The 18,922-nt window shown below is 40.4% G+C and overlaps 1 protein-coding gene across 3 annotated transcripts in view; it reads left to right on the top strand.

The window, feature by feature from the left end:
- nbeal1 (neurobeachin-like 1) overlaps positions 1 to 18,922 on the top strand; it is a 283,397-nt gene that overhangs the window by 80,624 nt on the left and 183,851 nt on the right. For all 3 annotated transcript variants that reach the window (XM_063051669.1, XM_063051668.1, XM_063051667.1), the window contains exons 3-6: positions 8,413 to 8,574; positions 11,483 to 11,564; positions 12,827 to 12,954; positions 13,415 to 13,497. In XM_063051669.1, the coding sequence (XP_062907739.1) occupies positions 8,413 to 8,574; positions 11,483 to 11,564; positions 12,827 to 12,954; positions 13,415 to 13,497 (455 nt within the window). The remainder of the gene's footprint in view (positions 1 to 8,412; positions 8,575 to 11,482; positions 11,565 to 12,826; positions 12,955 to 13,414; positions 13,498 to 18,922) is intronic.

Here is an 18,922-nt window from a genome sequence, read left to right as displayed (position 1 = left end):
GTGTTGAGGAAGGCAAATGCAAAACTAGCATTCATTTTGAGAGGACTAGAATATAAGAGCAAGGATGTGATGCTGAGGCTCTGTAATGCATTGGTCAGATAATACTTGGAGAATTGTGAGCAGTTTTAGGGCCCTTATCTAAGAAAAGAATGTGCTGGCATTTGAGGGGATCCAGAGGAGGTTCATGAGAATGATTCTGGGAATGAAAGGGTTAATACATGAGCATTTGATGGTTCTGAGCTTGTACTCACTGGTGTTTAGAAGAATGAGGGTGGGATCTCATTGAAATCTATCAAATATTGAAAGGCCTAGATAGAGTGGATGTGGAGAGAATGTTTCCTATAGTGGGTGAGCGTAGGATCAGAGGGCACACCCTCAGATTAGAGGGATATTCATTTAGAAAAGAGATGAAGAATTTCTTAAGAGGGTGAATTTCAGAGGACAGTAAATCTGGAATTCATTTCTACAGACGGCTGTGGAGGGAGGCCAAGTGATTGGGTATATTTGAAGTGGAGTTTGATAGGTTCGTTGTTAGTCACGGTGTCAAAGGTTACAGGCAGAAGGCAGGAGAATAGGGTTGAGAGAGATAATCAGCCATGATCGAATGGCGGAGCAGACTCGATGGCCCTAATGGCCTAATTCTGCTCCTGTGTCTTAAATGGACCAAACTTGAACTGCATTGTTCTTAAGAGGCTTTATATGAAGTTAGCATCCACTTTGTATCTGTGCCGATGGCACAGTGAGTTTAAATTACCAAGGAGAATTCAAAGGAAAACATTTCCAGTCCACACGGACGTGGCTAGATTTAATGAGGGAAATAGTTGCTGCAGTGAGATTTTCCCTGGTGACCTCATGCTAGAGAAAAGTGGGATTGTCTTTTGTGTTGGTGGATCATATTAATGTGAAGTAAGTTAGGCAGAATTGCAAAGCCCCTGTTTTTGCAGAACATATAGACACTTGCTGACAATGTTAATGCTGGAAGAAGAATTGGAAGATTTCCAGTGCTTGTTGACCCATGCTCTTAAAAGATGTCCAAACTCTTGTGGGTGAAATCAAAAAGAAATATTGATTTCAGTTATGGAAACAGTAAGTATTTACATTTTAAGTGCTGAATTTGACCCTCCCAATTGTGACTTGCCAAGGTATAAAAATGTACTTTCAGTTACTGGTGAAGCTACTTTCTATTTATAGTGATGAGTAGTCAAAAGATATTTATGAAGTATGTAACTGAAGTTAAGCTGCCAGCTAAATGGGATGGGTTTAGTTTTCTCTCTGGAACAGTTTGCTTAGGAAACTAGTATGGATGATGCAATACAATGCAAGAACAAAATCTATTTTGTATTAAATAGAAATTTGAAATACTAATATTGCTGTTGGAATATATTTCTTTTATTTTAAATCTGAAATATCACAACTTCTTAATACTTAAGCATTCATAATTTGTTGAAATTGTAGTTAATTAGCCATTACCAATGCTCTCTGAATTATTTTCTTGGGTAGCGGATCCATTTTAATTGTCATTAAAAGGTGACAAAATGGTCACAAATACCTCATATTTGTTTTGAGGCCATTCTCACTTAAGTCTTTATAAGTATCAAAATATGATCGAGTTGCTAATACAGATTTCCCCCGCCATCTGAAGGTAGAGCGTTCCTATGAAACGGTTCTTAAGCCAGGATGTCGTAAAGCGAAGAAGCAATTACCATTGATTTAAATAGGAAAATTTTGTGAGCGTTCGCAGACCCAAAAATAACCTACCAAATCATGCCAAATAACACACAAAACCAAAAATAACAGTAATATATAGTAAAAGCAGGAATGATATGATAAATACACGGCCTATATAAAGTAGAAATACTTTTCCACAATCATTACCGGCACTGTTCTCCGTAGTGAAAATTTCATGCAAGCGCTCTCGGCAGAAAATCTCACGCAAGCGCTGTTGGCAAAAACATTCTCTCCAGTAACCTTTCAGCTATGAAGCTGCCAAATCATACCAAATAACATGAAAAAATACACAGCCTAAAGTAGAAATAATGTATGTACAGTGTAGTATCACTTACTGGAATCAGGAAGGCAGCTTGCTGAGCACACTGATGATGGTGTGTTAGACTGAGTGGTCAGAGTTTGGGTGGTGCGGTGGCCCCCACCCTCCGGGCCGCTGACCAGCACCGATCGCGAAGCACGCAGGGGTACAGTGGTAGTTGGGAGGCACCCAGCACATCTTTAAGAAAAAAGTCGAAATAAATGTGCTAATTAATTAGGTGCCGCCTGGCGCGTAAATGGCGGCCCAGATCAGAGGCGACGCAATCACAATCGCCTCTGATTTGGGCTGACAATTACGTGCCGGGCGGCACCTAATTAATTAGCATGTTTATTTCGGCTTTTTTCTTAAAGATGTGCTGTGTGCCTCCCGGCTACCGCTGCATTCTCTGTGAATCGGTATCTGTCCGGGCCTGGGGGTTGGGGTGGTGGGACACTGGGTGTCATCTCGTCGTCTGTTTCCATTAGGGCAGGCAGGTCATCTTCTCCTATGACTGCCCGCCTCGATGTCGAAGGTCGAGGTTCGTCGTTGTCTGTGGCTGATGTGGAAGGCTTGCTTGACTGCTTAGCCTCGCGCATTTTTGTATCGTACAGTTCTTTGTAAGCACTCAAACCATCTTGCAAATATGCCCTAAACCGACGTAACCTTTCAAAATTAAAGTCGTACTTTATCATTGCAGCGAAAATCTCACGCAGTTGCCTCACATTCAGTTCTTGGACGACTTCACTTTCGCTACTGAATTCGGTTTCGATTGTTATCCTTTCCTCTTACAATTGCATCAGCTCTTCATCTATCAGTTCTTGGTCATGGGATGCCAAAACCTCTTCAACATCATCTTCGTCAACTTCCACAAGCCAAACTCACTTTGTCCTTACTTCATTCACCACGATCAAAATGCTTAATTATGTCTAGTTTTACACTAAGTGTAACACCCTTACGAGCTCTTTTAGGCTTTTCTGATACTTTGGAACTCATCTTGCTAACGGCTGCTCACAGGCAGTTGTTTAAGCAATGCTGGTGAGAATGCCCTTCTGAATCCGGGGGAGGAGTAACTGCTCGGGGCGCACGCTGCCTTTCTTCGTAACGGTGAAACACCTTCTGTTAGCGAAAACAGGTAACCAATGTAGGTCTTTCATAACAGTGAGGTTTCGTAAAGCGAACGTTCGAAAAGCAGGGGACACCTGTATCATCAGTTATCGATATTTACAGTAAAATGATCTACTATTGGACTATTTGGAAATTCTGGACTGGACAACTGAAGATTAGCTTCTTTGTCACAGACATTGAAACATACAATGAAATGTCATCATTTACATCAAATCAAATCAGTGAGGATTGTGCTGGACAGTTTACAAGTGTTGCCATGCTTCCGGCCCGTGGCTCACCTAAACCATATGTCTTTGGAATGTGGGAGGAAACTGGAGCACCTGGAGTAAGCCCATGAGGTCACAGGGAGATCGAATACGCTCTTTACAGACAACTGCGGGAATCAAAGCCCGATCTTACAGCCGGTGCTGCAAAGTGATGTGCTTACCGCCACTCCTGATGGCCTAATAGTTAGTTTCCTGTGTAGTCTGGCAATGTGTGAGGGTGGGGTGCCAGATCCCATGCTATCGGGTAACTCGTGGGTGTGGGGCGAGGGAGGTGGCGCATTCTGAGCTCTCAGCCAGGGATGGAGGACTTGCAGGTGGGCCCCACAGTCCACTAGAATGTGTCTGTTTGCTTTGATTGTTTATTAAAATGGTATGGAATGTATTGGTGTATAATCCACATTTGTTTGGAAATTCTGCTCGTGTGGTACCATCAACGTTCCAAGCAAACTAGGTTATTGCGGATTTACTATTATATTACCCTCTTTAATTTATCAGAATCTTCCAAATTGCCTCAAAGTTTTATCCAATACGATTTGACATAGAACCACATGAGGAAGTACTGGGCTGCCTGACTGAAAGTTCTGCCATAACGGCAGATTTTAAGGACTACATTCAATGAGAAATAAAATGTAGAAGCAGAGAGATTTAAAAAAAAGAATTCTGGACTTTTACCGCTGTGCCATTGAGAGCATACTCACCAACTGCATCTCAGTGTGGTATGGCAATTGTCACATATCGGACCGCAAAGCACTCCAGCGGGTGGTGAAAACTGCCCAGCGGATTATCGGCACCCAAATGCCCACCATTGAGAACATCTACCATAAACGCTGCCTGGGCAGGGTGAAAAGCATTATCAAGGATGCATCTCACCCTAACTATGGACTTTTTACTCTCCTCCCACCCGGTAGCCTCTACAGGAGCCTCCGCTCCCGCACCAGCAGGTTCAGGAAGAGCTTCTTCCCTGAGGCTGTGACCCTGCTGAACCTCACATCACAGCGCTAAGCAGTATTGCACCCATATTGGACTGTCTCGGTACTTTTATATTTGTATGCTGTAGCACTTACTTTTTATTTGCAGTTACTTTGTAAATAATACTTTTTTTTGCTCTTCTGGTCAGATGCTAATTGCATTTCATTGGCTTTATATCTGTACTCGGCACAATGACAATAAAGTTGAATCTAATCTAATCTAATAATTGAAGGTGCAACTCTTAATGGTGGAACGGTTAGTGTGGGTTCAAGTTCGATGAGTAAGAAGAGGACTAGTAATGGAATTTGGAGGGAAGAAGATGCAAAATTCTTAGGGATATAGTGCAGTAACAGGCCCTTTCAGTGCATAATCCCACGATACCCAAATACACCTGTGTGATCAATTAACCTACTAACCCGTATGTCTGTAGAATGTAGGAGGGAACCAGAGTACCCCAAGGCAACACACACCGCCATGGGGAGAATGTACAAACTCTTTACAGACAGCAGCAGGAATTGAACCGGTATTGCTGGGGCTGCAAAGCATTATGCTAGCTGCTATGCAACTGTGCTACACTAGAAGTCAGAAAAAAAGCATCAGATTTGTCAATTCTGTATAATGTATGCATTTTAAGGAGTTTGTATTTTTATCTGTTCATTACCTTTATACTAATACTAAATCAGTCTAATACTTAGTCAGTTACTGAAATGTGATTCAAGGTAAAAAACATGAATGACATCTCAGCATTTCTGGTGCTAGGGATTTCAGACAATAAAGAGCAACAGTAAGCCCATATAGGTTGAAGTAGGGTACAGATAAAGGGTAATCACTACTGGAGTATACTATAAAACAATTAGAGGAGAGTGAGGTAGAGAGTAAAATGTAGGTGAATTTCAGAGAGGAAGAAACATAAGACAGTAAAAGTAAGGGAATTCAAATATTCTGACACTAACTGGAATAGAACTGGTTTAACAGATGTAGAGACGGCAGAATACCTAAGATGCATTCAAGAAATAGTTTGAATAATTGTATATTGCACCCTTCAGGAGAAGGAGTGTTTCTCAATGTAATTTTAGAGTCTGAAATTTAGACAATGAAGTTCTGCTGGTGGATTTGCTAGGAGCAGTTATAATTTAGCCATGTTTAGCACAGTTATAGTATAAAATACGGTGAGACATAAGGCTCCACATGTTTGTTTGAAACTGGCTGCTGACAATACAATGTTGATTAACATCTTGGAGATGAGAACATCAAGTATTGTTGATCGAATGGAGAATTTCCAAGAAGTGCTGTAAACGTAGAATTCACTGCCACAAGGAACAATGGGTATAAAAGTTAATTGAAGGACAGCCAGATGGGTATAAGAGGGGGAAAAGAATGCTCAACTAAGGGGGAAGCATATGTAGATCATGAAGAGCCCTGTGGTGGGGTGGCTTTTTTCCATAACATGGACAGAGAGAGGCACATGTACAGAGACGCATAGATTTTATATATTAAACATACTGTATAATGCTGTGGGTAAACTGTGTTTTTGTTCGTCTGTGTATATCAATGCAATAATTCACATTTTAATTTAAAACAGTCTTTGGAATGAATGGTTTCTCACTTTAAAATTGACATGACTTTTGTTTAAGTGGTCATTTTTATTGAAGCTGTTGGGTGACTGCTAAGGAAAATTTGATTTTACCTGATATGATGGTGCTAGAATAAATGGAAGAACCAATTTGCTCAGGTTGTCTCAAGGTACACTTCTGTTTCCCATTAATTTTTCCAAAATGGTAATGGAAGTACTTTTCCTACAGATGAGGCCTGTGGTGGGTGGTGCGTTAACGTAATAGTTAGCAAATAGTTCATAGTACCATCAATCTGGATTCAATTCCTGCCACCATCTGTAAGGAGTTTGTTCTCCCTGTGACCCTGTGGGTCTCTTCGAGGTACTCTGGTTTCGGATTAGGGTTAGTAAATTGTGGGCACGCTATGTTGGTGCCAGAAGCATGGCGACACTTGCAGGTTGCCCCCAACGTATCCTCGGATTGTGTCGGTGTTGATGCAAACAATGCATTTCACTCTATGTTTCGATGTACGGGCGACAAATCAAGCTAATCTTATCTTTTTCCCTGGTGCAGTCAGTATCTTTTCCTCCAAATGAAGTTGTGAATGAGCTGATTACTGCTCCTTAGAGGAAATAAAAAAAGTCATTTTTAAATTAGCAGAAAGACTTGTGCCTTAAAAATTTTTTTCGGTTTAATTCCAAGAAAAGCATGTTAAACTTTTAACTTGAATCTAATGTGATGATCTTCAAAATTGGCTACTTAAGCCTATCTAGTGCGCCTATGAACAAATAGTCTATTGATTTTGAAATGACTTAATGGATGTAATCTGCTTCAAAGTGACCTAAAAGTAAAATATCCCTGGAAATTTGTTGCTTCAAGTATGTTTCTGACCTTGGTACTTTTTACAGATTGCTTTGCAGAACTTGGCAGTTAGAATTTTTTTTCAGTTATTAAGCTTGGAACCTCAGGATACTGATCCTTTTACTTTTTAAATGCTGCATTTACTTTGAATGTCTGTATAATGTCTTTTTATTATCAATCTAACCTAAAGTGCATATCTGAGCTTCTCTCTTCTTCATGCATATCATTAGTCCCCTATTCCTCAGATGATACTGGTAAACCTCTTTCTGTTCTGTGTAAATCCTGTTTTTTTATTCTTCAGTTGTATTGCCAAGCTTGTGATTGAATTCTGTAGGGGTGGATTCAGGAAATTTCAATTTGTTACTAACTTTTTCAAGCCATTTAAGAAAAGAAATGTCACTTTCATCATGTTCTTGCTACCTATGATCTGAAAATAAAAACTATACAATGGCCAGAAAATACGGTGAAATGTCAGTTTGCATTCAGCAGTAAAAGAAAACAAATAACACTGCAGATGCTAGATTCAGAACAAAAGCGAAAACACTGGGTGATCTTGGCCTGTCTCTGGAATCAGAACCAAATTTATTATTGCAGATAAGTTGTCAAATTTCTTGTTCGTAGCAGTAGTAGTGCCAGAGTTGGGAGGGTTGTGCCAGTGATGGAGCTGGCTGTGTCCATAACCCTCTGCAGCCACTTGTGATCTTGTGCATCGGAGGCTTTATACTAGGCTGTGATAGAATCCGTCAAAATGCTCTCCACTGTATATTTGTAGAAATTTGGAAGAATCTTTGATTACATACCAAATCTCCTCAAACTGGATCGCTGGCATGCTTTTTTCCACAATGTTTCATGTCAGAGATCCTAGGGAAGATTGCCTTTTACCAACGTTTCTGTTTTTGTTTTAGTTTGGGTTAAGTTGTTCAATAATACCTAGTTTCAAAAGATGGGATTGGTTCCTTTCCACAGAAAGAGGTACTCTCTCAATATATTGTTACCAGTTCTTTGAGAGATTTCTCCAGGTTTCCCCTTATTTCAATGGCAGATCTTTCCCATCCAATTATTCAACACAATTCCTTTCAAATTTACCATTGCATCTGCTTCAATGAGCTTTTCAGGTCAAGGTAACAGCTGTCTGCATAAACGCAATTGATCACTCTTCTGCTTTTACTAATTTTGGGATCCATTGGTTGCCATCTTTCCAGCTGGTGGAAGCCACTTCTCTATTGATTTATCACCATTTTTTCCCGTAATTTTGAAGAATAAACTTAAATCTTTTACAGGACAGGGCACCATAAGCTACAAGAGGGGAGACCAGTAATTCTGTTAGATCTATTGGTGTCTTTCCAAAACTGCCAGGGTCTACTCTGCTTAACAGTTAATTGTGATCTGATTTGTTTACAGACTCTTAATATTTCCAGCCTGGTGACAATTGATCAGTAGCAAAAGGTCTAATTTATTATCCATTTGGTACCTCAGGTTTCTGTTCCAGAATTTCAGCTGAGTTTCTGATTTAAGTTGAATGATTTAAAAATATATTTTGTCTTCAGTATTTGCAGAAGTATTTATTTGTCACAGTGTACCTCAACCTTGTAATGATTTTATTTCCCACTAGATTGGATGAAGTCCCACCGGGGTTGTCCTTGTTGCCTGATAACATTCTGCAGGTCATGAGACATCAGCAATTGCAGTGCATGCAGAAACTGTCAGATGGGTTAGAGGATGAACAGCAAGCATTGGCACTCATCCTGGTCAAATTCCTCATCATTATATGCCGGTACGGTTTCAATATTATAAGCTCTGCCCACATAAGAGAAAGAAGCAGGAACAACTATCATTGTGGTACCTCACTACTTGTAGTCTTCCAACACTAAAATGATCTATTTATTCCTGATCTGTTTCCTGTCAATTGACTAGTAAGATTATGCTTGATCTTCTTCCTCAGTACCACTTTGTACTAATTGATATCACTTGATTCCCTTAATATCCCAAGAACACATTGATCTTTGACTTCAATATACTCACATCAGAGCCTCTTGGGTAAAAAAAAGTTTCCAAAGAACCCTGCTGTCTAATGGGGGGGGGGATGCAGAGGGGCAAGGGGGAAAGATCTTCCAGTTACTATCTTGAATAGCTGATCCCTTATTCTGAGATTGTGATCTCTTGTTCTGGACATTCCACCTCTTTCATTAGCCTCACATCTAACTTGTTAAAACCTATGTTAATTTTGTGTGTTTCAATGATAATTACGTCTTGTTCTAAACTTGTGTGTAGGTCATATTCACACAATTCTCCTAATACCCTCTCCCCAATTTAAGGAATCATTCTGCGAATTTATGCTCTATTGCAAGTACAGTCGGCCCTCCTTATCCGCGAGTTCCGCATGCGCGAATTCAACCAACCGCGAATTGAGAAAACCCGTAAGTGCTCTTCCAGCACTTGTTGTTCGAACACGTACAGACTTTTTTCCTTGTCATTATTCCCCAAACAATGCAGTATAATAACTTTTACATAGCATTTACATTGTATTAGGTATTATAAGTAATCTAGAGATGATTTAAAGTATACGGGAGGATGTGCGTAGATTATCAAAAAAAAACGGAAGTTCTCCTACTAAGTAAGTCGGAACAGGTACATCTGGTATTATTTAGCATCAGTTAGTCAAACGTTTGTCTTGGTATATAGTAAATATTTTACATTTCTATGCCTATAAAACACTTAAGAAACGTATGTTTCACGGCTGAGCTCGGGAACAGAAATTCTCGAGTTTGATCCAATGACAGACCGTTCCCAAGCGCTGTCCATCCGTGCCGGGTTGATTGGAGGATCAAAAACCCAAAACCCAATAATTAAACCACTGCGTTGCTCAGTAATAATTGTAGCTTTAATTGGGGCAGGGTTTTTCTCATTTTATCCTTTAAAATTGTTCCGATCGTTGACTGACTGTAGCCTAATGCTTTTCCAATGACCGATGACCTCTTTCCAATCGCTTTATGATTTCCACTTTATTTTAAATCGTGATCGTGATTATTTTCGTGAACAGAAACACTGCGGATTCAGAGCTCTGCTGCTGGGTCCTAACGTCCATGCACTGAGTCTGGTTAAATAAGGTCCAGGGTTCCGCTGGGTCCTAAGGTCCACCACATTTAGACAGGTTGAATACGGGACTTGAGCAGCTGCATTTTTTGGTATCCGCAAAGGGTCCCGGAACCAATCGCTCGCGTATAAGGAGGGCCGACTGTATATCTTTCCTTGGGTATGAATGTCAGACTCATTCACAGTATTCCTGATGCAATCTCACCAATAGATAGATCGATATACTTTATTGATCCCGAGGGAAATTGGGTTTTGTTACAGCTGCACCAACCAAGAACAGAGCATAAATATAGCAATACAAAAGCCACAAACAATCAAACAACAATATGCAAACTATGCCAAGGCACTATATATTTTCATGCCATGGGCAACTTACAACTTTAGTTCATTGTGTGCATCATTCAGATTTCAAATTGATCTAGTTCAGTTTGAATCTTCTGCCATTTTATTATCACTCTTCTTCAAAGGTCTTTTAACTCCCAGATTATCGACTAACTTTTTTACTGTACAGTACTACTATATTTAAAATAGATTTTTACCTCATTGATAAACATTGATCAGGAAAACTGTCTCTAAAGTACTCTGACTTTGTCTTTCATATCTCACTGCTTAATTGGTTTGCCAGAGATTAGATGAAACTTTTTCATTGTATTACCTTGTTAAGTGCTCCTCCAGTTTCCTAATTATACAGTTCTTCTACATTACTATCACCACTTTGGGGCTGATATAGAGTCCTTACGAATATTTTGTCTTTCTGAGGTTCATCCAAGCTGATTCTACTATTTGAACAACAGCCCACCACCTTATGCTGGCTTCTTCCCCCTTTCTTTCCTGTCCTGATGAAGGGTCTTGGCCCAAAATGTCAACTCTTTAATCCTTTCCATGGAGGCTGCTTAACCTGCCGAGTTCCTCCAGCATTTTGTGTATTACTCAGTGACTGTTATTTTTTCTTTAATCATCTAAGGAAAGATTGAATAGATTAGGACCTTATTTCCTAGAGCAAGAAGAATGAGGGGAGACAATAGAGGTATACAAAATTATGAGGGGTATAGATGGGGCAAATGCAAGCAGGCTTTTTCCACTGAGATAGAGTGGATCTAAAACTGGAGCTCATGGTTTAAGGGTAAAAGGTGAAATATTTAAGGGGAATCTGAGGGGGAACTACTTCACTCAGAGGGTGGTGAGAGTGTATAATGAGCTGCCAGCGGAAGTGGTGGATGTGGGTTTGATTTCTACATTTAGAGAAATTTGGATAGGTACGTAGATGGGAGCTATGGAGGCTGTGGTCTGGGTGCGGGTTGATGGGACTGTCCTGTTTCTGTGCTGCAGTGTTCTATGACTCTGATTCTATTTGGAGTTCTTGAGGAACAGTGTAAATTATAAATAGAATGATAAAAAGTTTGAATATACTCCGTGGCCTCAGTTCTTCAACCTGAAATGTTAGTCCCCCCCCCCCACCTTCCTACACTTCCAGCCTGACCTGCTGAGTATTTCTACCATTTTCTGTTTTTACTTTAGATTTCCAGCACCTGCACTATTTTTTGATTTTCAATGTAAACTATAAATTAGTCATTCTCCTTTCATTGCAGGAACCTAGCTAATGTTGAGGAGATTGGAACCTGCTCATACATTAACCATGTTATCACTATGACAACAGTCTACATTCAACAGGTAAGTGAGAACTTAGTTTTCACAATAAATTCCTTCCTCCGTATATTTCCAGCACTTTATATCCAAAAGCAAAAACCCTTCCAGGTGAGGCAACACTTCATCTGCGAGTCTACTGTGTCTGGTGCTCCTGATGCGGCCTCCTCTACATTGGTGAGGCCCGTTGTAAGTTGGGGGACTGCTTCGTTAAGCACCTCTGCACAAGCGGGACTTCCTGGTGGCCAAACTGATTCCCATTCCCGTTTCGACATATTGGTCCATGGCCTCCTCTTGTGCCAAGAAGAGATCACCCTCAGGGTGGAGGAGCACCATCTTGTATTCCATCTGGATAGTTTCTAACCTGATAGCACGAATATTGATTTCTCCTTCTGGTAATCAAATTCTCTCAAACACCAACCCCTCCCCTGTTTCTCACACTGACCTTTTACATGTTCTCTCCTGCCTATTACTTCCCCCGGATCCCGTCCTCTTTCCCTTTCCTCTATGGTCCATTCTTCTCTCCTATCTCCTCTCCTCCAGATTCCTTCATTTCTGCTCTTTGACCTTTCCCACCCACCTGGCTTCACCTATCACCTTCTAGCAAGCCTCCTTCCTCTTCCCACTTTTTATCTTTTTATTCTGGCATCTTCCCCCTTCCTTCTCAGTCCTGAAGAAGGGTCTTGGCCCAAAACATCAACTATATTCATTTCCGTAGATGCTGCCTGACCTGCTGAGTTCCTCCAGCATTTTGTGTTCCTTTGGATTTCTAGCACCTGAAAATTTTTTAAGAGTTAATTATTTATTAATATTGTAACCTTTACATTAGTTTTCTGTAGATATCCGTTTTTTAAATTATTTCTGTTAAACTTTTAACATTTAAGGCAAAAATTGGAACAGGTGCTAAAATACCTAGTTAAAACATTCTGTGCATCAGGAGCGGAATATGCTATGTTAGTAAAAGCTGTAATACAAAGACCTATGGGAGGAAGAAACATGAAAAGAATATTTTTGAACTGAGGGAAATAAAGGAGCAAGTGAGAATATGCCCAAATGGATTCAGTATTTGATAGTGTCATGTAAAATTGCTTTTGTTCAATATAGTAGCTTTTTGTTTAGAATCATCACTGGGAAATTTGGTTTGAATTTTCTTACTGTATGAATGTCCATTACAGCATTAGTGAGAGCTACTAACAAATACTTAACAGAAATGTAGTGAGACTGGAGCTTCCTTGAAACCAGAGCTATGTGCTCAGTATGATGTTCTCTTAATTTTCTTTCACTACAAGTTAAAAAGCAAGACCAAAGAGAAAGAAATGGCAGACCAAACACCAGCTGAAGATTTTGTAAGACATGCACTCATCTTCTGTGAGAGTCTCTATGACCCATATCGAAACTGGAGACAGAGAGCAGCTGGGTGAGTGGCTCAAGATATCAAATAAATGCTGAAACCTAAGCTTTATTTTGGTGAACTCCATTTTAGTAAAAAGTATTAATTTTTAGATTAAGATATCAACTAGTGTTATTTTTATATTACACAGCTTTAAAAGATGTTATTAATATCGTAAGTAATTTTGATCCTTTACATATTAGTAATGGTGAATTTTCAATGAGATTGGCAGTGAATACCATTTTTCTGGGTCTGTGGTTTGTGGATTGGACTGTAGTTCATGTTATGATGAGTTTCTGGTTTCTGGTTGCTCCTTTCTCTGTTGCTATTTTGAGCAACTTTGAATCGAAGTGATTACAAACAAGAACACGTATACGTTTTTTGTCTTCTGTAGAATTCTTGATAATACCATAGCCCTGCTTTATTATCCCAGCTGTTCCTTGGTATTTATTAATTGTAACATTCATTCTTCTGAATTTTTTTCCAGTAAAGTTGTCAGTGGGGTGGAGAAGAGCAGACAAAAATATAAAGCAGCTTGTTTAACTGTGGAGTTCATCCCTTTCTTTTATCGTAAGTATTCTATAATTGTTTTTCACTGCTCTGTTCAATTCATAAGTAAAATAATTGAACTTCCAGATATCACATTTGTCTCCTCCCCAAAAAGATCTTCAAATAGCAATTTAATCCCCACAATTGGTATAGTAAAGTTCATTTTTCAAAACCAAACTGCCTGTTCATATTAAAGTGATTTGAGAGGTCCCTACTCTATTTCTCAATCTGATAGTGGCTCAGTGACTTGAGTTTTTGAGACTCAGTTTTTGATTAAGAAACCACACTGTTGTGATCAGGAATTCTCTGTGCCAACTGATTGGACTGACTGATGTTATAACGCCTGAGTTTTGTAGCAGCAGATTGTATTGAGATAGAGTAACAAGGTTAACCTGGAGAGGGGAGAATAAGCAAAGGCATTGTTATAAAACTAAGGTTTGAGTCAGTTTTGTACAGTGGATGTCACGCACCTGTTTACTTCAAGAATACGAGAATGTGTTCCAAATGTTGTGGACTTGGTAGAGGTGTATGATATGTACCTTTCAGTTAAGCTTGTGTCTGCTTGAACTTTTCCTTTTATTGCTCACCTCAGAAAGAGGAAAGGAGGTTCCTTTTACCTTTGAACCACCAAACAAAGTTAAGGAATTGATGGATATAGGTTGGAAGAATTTCAACATTTATGACCTTTGGTATGTTGACCTAATTGATGGTCAGAAGCCAAGATCTGATGTTAGAGGCTGTTAATGGTGGAAAATATTGTGTAGCTAATTTTATTTATCATAAATACTGGGTTTCAAGTATTTTTAAAGTATTAAAACATTGCTTTTAGTGATTTATGGTCGAAGGTGGTAAGTGACTTTTGGCGCCAAATAGATCAATCAGTTTAATAAATTGGGATGATCTGTTTAGCTCCCAAGCCATTTCAGGTTAGATCTTTGTAAATACACTTTGAACACAAAATCTATGTCTGTGTTTCAGTGTTTGCTGATGAATTAAAGGTGTGATTAGTAAATGCTTATTATAATGCTTATATTCTGAGAGACTGTAGAAAAACTTTGTATTTGCATGCTATCCATACAGGTCATTCCAAACACAAGTGCTGTAAGATAGTATACAAAGGGAAAAGCAATAACTATACAAAATATAGTGTAAAGTGTAGTGCAGTTAGACAAATAAGGTGTAAGGGTCATGACAAGATTGATTAAGAGATCATTTTCATTATAAAAGAAGCCTGTTCAAGAGTTTTATAGCAGATTGATAAAAGCTATTCTTGAGCATATAGTGCATGCTTTTGAATTTTTGTATATTTTGCCTGATGGAAGGGAGAGAAGGGCAAATGACTTGTGGGAGGGATCTTTGATTATGTTTAGCTGCATTCCTGAAGCAATATGAAGTTTGAAAAATATTTCAGCTTAGAGATTATGTTCCCGGAAGTACATACAGTGCCAATAGAAAGTATTCACCCCCCGCCCCCCAGAATTTTTCATGTTTTATAACATTGAATCGCAGCGGATTAAATTTGGCTTTTTTGATACTGATCAACAGAAAAGATTCTTTGGTGTCAAAGTGAAAACAAATTTCTACAAATTAATCAAGTTTTTTGCAATTATTAAACACAAAATAATTGATTACATAATTACTCATTCTCTTCAAGTCAGTATTTAGTAGTTGCACCTTTGGCAACAATTACAGCCTTGAGTCTGTGTGGATAGGTCTCTATCAGCTTTGCACATCTGGACACTGTATCTATTCCCCATTCTTTACAGAACTGCTCAAGCTCTGTCAGATTGCATAGGGATCATGAGTAAAAAGCCTTTTTCAAGTCCAGACACACATTCTCAATTGGATTGAGGTCTGAACTCTGACTTGGCCACTCCAGGACATTAACTTTGTGATTTTAAGCCATTCCATTATGCTTGAGGTCATAGTCCCAGTGCTCTTGTAGACTCTTATCAGGTTTTCCTCCAGGATTTCCCAGTATTTTGCTGCATTCATTTTACCCTCTACCTTCACAAGCCTTCCAGGGTCTGCTACAGTGAAGCATCCCCACAGCATGATGCAACCACCACCATGATTCATGGTAGGGATGGTGTGTTTTTGATGACATTTAGTTTGTGGCCAAAAAGCTCAAATTTGGTTTGATCAGACCACAGAACCTTCTTCCAGCTGACTTCAGTCTCCCACGTGCCTTCTGGCAAACTCTAGCTGAGATTTCATGTGAGTGATTTTTCAACAGTGGCTTTCTCCTTGCCTTCCTCCCATAAAGCTGTGACTGGTGAACTACCTGGGCAATAGTGTTGTATGCACAGTCTCTCCCATCTCAGCCATTGAACCTTGTAACTCCACAGTTGCCATAGGTCTCTTGGTGGTTTTCCTCACTAGTCCCCTGCTTGCACAGTCGCTCGGTTTTTAAGGATGACTTGCTCTAGGCAGATTTACAGCTCTGCCGTATTCTTTCCATTTCTTGATGATTGACTTAACTGTACTGCAAGGGGTATTCAGTGACTTGGAAATTTTCTTGTATCCATCTCCTGAACTGTGCTTTTCAATAACCTTTTTGCCGAGTTGTTTGGAGTGTTCTTTTGTCTTCATGGTGTAGTTTTTGTCAGGATACTGACTCAACAGCAGTTGGACCTTCCAGATACAGGTGTATATTTACTATAATCAATTAAAACACCTTGACTCACATGCTGATCTCCATTTAACTAATTATGTGACTTTAAAACCAATTGGCTGCACCAGTGATGATTTGGTGTGACATATTAAAGGGGGTGAATACTTAAGCAATCAACTATTTTGTGTTTTATATTTGTAATTAATTTAAATCACTTTGTAGAGATCTGTTTTCACTATGACAGGGAGTCTCTTTCTGATGATCAGTGTCAAAAAAAAAGCCAAATTAAATCCATTGTGATTCAACATTGTAAAACAATAAAACAGGAAAACTTCCAAGGGGGGGTAAATACTTTTTATAGGCACTGTATAATGTCTCAAGGCACACCTTCAAGAATGCTCCTAGTGTCCTGAGTAATATTTGGCTCTCAACCAGCATGATTGAAAAGAACAGATTATCTGGTCATTTTCATTCAGATGCTAATGAGAGGTTGTTTTGAACAAGTTCGTTGCTGTCTTTCCCACGTTACAAATACACTGATACTTTAAAAGACCTCTGTTGTTATGGCGGGCTTTGGGGCATTTTGAGATCATGAAAGGTGCCAGATAAAGATTTTCCTTTTTTCTATCTAATACTCTGCTGTGCGGTGGTGGCTAAAGGTAGGATGAGGGTGCACATCCAGGGGTTTAATTGAGATGTTACAAATTACAGCAGGGTCTCAAGGACGTGAAAGTTAAAATGCAGGAGCTTGAGGGTGATACGTGACCTGCTGTTTGCCGATGACGTTGCTATAATCTCGCACACCAAACAGCAACTACAAACTCTCATGGACCGCTTCACTAAGGCATGCAAGGACTTCGGGCTTACCATCAGCCTAAAGAAAGCAAATGTCCTTGCCCAGAACATATTGGAGACACCAGTCATTACCATTGACAATTACGATCTAGAAGTGGTCCACGAATTCACATACTTGGGGTCAACCATTAGCGACACTCTCTCCCTCGATGCTGAAATCAATAGGCGTATCGGCAAAGCAGCATCGATCCTTGCTCGACTCTCCTTGCAGGTCTGGGAGAATCTGAAACTCACTACAAAGGCCAAGACTGCTGTGTGCAATGCATGCGTTATCAGCACCCTCCGGTATGGTAGCCGGACTTGGACCATCTACTCCAAGCAGGAGAGGAAACTCAATAGTTTCCACCTGAGCAGCCTTCGCCGCATCCTCAGCATCACCTGGAGAGACAAAGTCCCAAACTCTGAGGTGCTCTCCCACGCTGGGCTTCCCACAATGTTCACGCTTTTAAGACAATGCTGACTGCGCTGGCTGGGCCACATCCGTCGTATGAAGGATGGTAGACTGCCAAAGGACATCCTCTATGGAGAACTAACAGCAGGCAAGAGGAACGTTGGTAGACCCCAGCTTCACTTCAAGGACATCTGTAAGCATGACATGAAAGCCTTAAAAATCAACACAGAGTGCTGGGAGGATACAGCAGATGACCGCAACAAATGGCGAGGTACTTTTCAGCAACACCCTGAGCAAGGCGAAAGAGTGATCCTGAGTCAGTTTGAGGAGCGGAGAGCTAAATGGAGAGCACAGTGGACAGCAATTCCATGACCCACTACACATGCAGCAACTGTGGCGGAGTCTGCCGTTCCAGGATCGGCCTCAATGGCCACAGTCGACGCTGCTCGACAAACCAGTGACTACCAGAGGCGCAGTACTCATGGTCAACCACGACCGACAGAGGCCACTATTGAGGGTAGTGATCTCTGGATTACTCAAGATGCCATGTGCTAGTGAGTCCAGGAATTAAATGACAGGCCAAATAAATGCATGGGTGAAAAGCTGGTGCAGGGGACAGTGATTCAGATTCTTGGATCACTGGGGTCTCTTCTGGGGTAGAAGTGACCTTTACAGGAGAGATGGGTTGCACTTGAACCAGAGAGGGGGCTAATATCCTAGTGAGTAATTTTGCCACCAGTGAGGATGTAAGCTAAATTGGCAGTGGGATGAGGCTTGAGAGCAAAGTTGGTAAGAAGACTGGAGAATGTACAGCAACCAAATTGTGTAAGCTGAGCAATCAGAATAGCCATGTTTACAGTAAAAGGCCAGATGGGAACCCTACTTTAAATTTCATTTATTTCAAAGCACATAGCTTAACAGATAAGGTGGACGACTGAGGGTGTGGATTGCCTCTAAGGACTGGGATATTGTGGTCATAACAAAAATGTGGCTGAGAGGAGGGTGGCATAGTGTTCCGGGATAGTTGCTTTAGGCATGACAGAAGAACAGGTAGAGGTAGACTAATGTTGCCTTTTTGATAAGGGAGGTCACTTTAGCAGAACTTCGGGAGGATTTAGTGCGCATGCGCTGGTTACAGTGTTCCGACTAGTTTTCTTACTTTTTAAACTTACGTTATTTGTTGTATTTTTTTCACGGTAACACGTTGAAGCTGCACCCTCTCTAACATGCTGGTGGAGAGAGTTTTATTTGGGCTTTTAGTGCTGGAAATAGTTACATTCTGACACGTCTCATTAGCGGGTCAGCAGTATGGTCGCATTGTTTATTCCAGGGACCAGCTGATTGCGCTTATGCTGGCTGGTTTAGCGAACAGAGCGGCGGACGCCCTGGTTGAAATCTGGAGGAAAACACACAGAGGATGCAGAGGGGGATCAAAAAGGCGAGAAAAGAGGACCAGGTCGGGACAACAGAGACTTATGGAGAAGCGGAGTTCTCCACTTGGACTGCACGTGGACATACCCGACCAAAACTTTTCCATGGAGGGCTTCCAGACCGTTCAGGCTAACCGGAAGTGCACTGAGAGCAGT

This window comes from Mobula hypostoma, chromosome 6 (assembly GCF_963921235.1).
Source record: "Mobula hypostoma chromosome 6, sMobHyp1.1, whole genome shotgun sequence".
Lineage (NCBI taxonomy): Eukaryota > Metazoa > Chordata > Chondrichthyes > Myliobatiformes > Myliobatidae > Mobula > Mobula hypostoma.
This window is presented reverse-complemented; position numbering and strand designations above follow the sequence as displayed.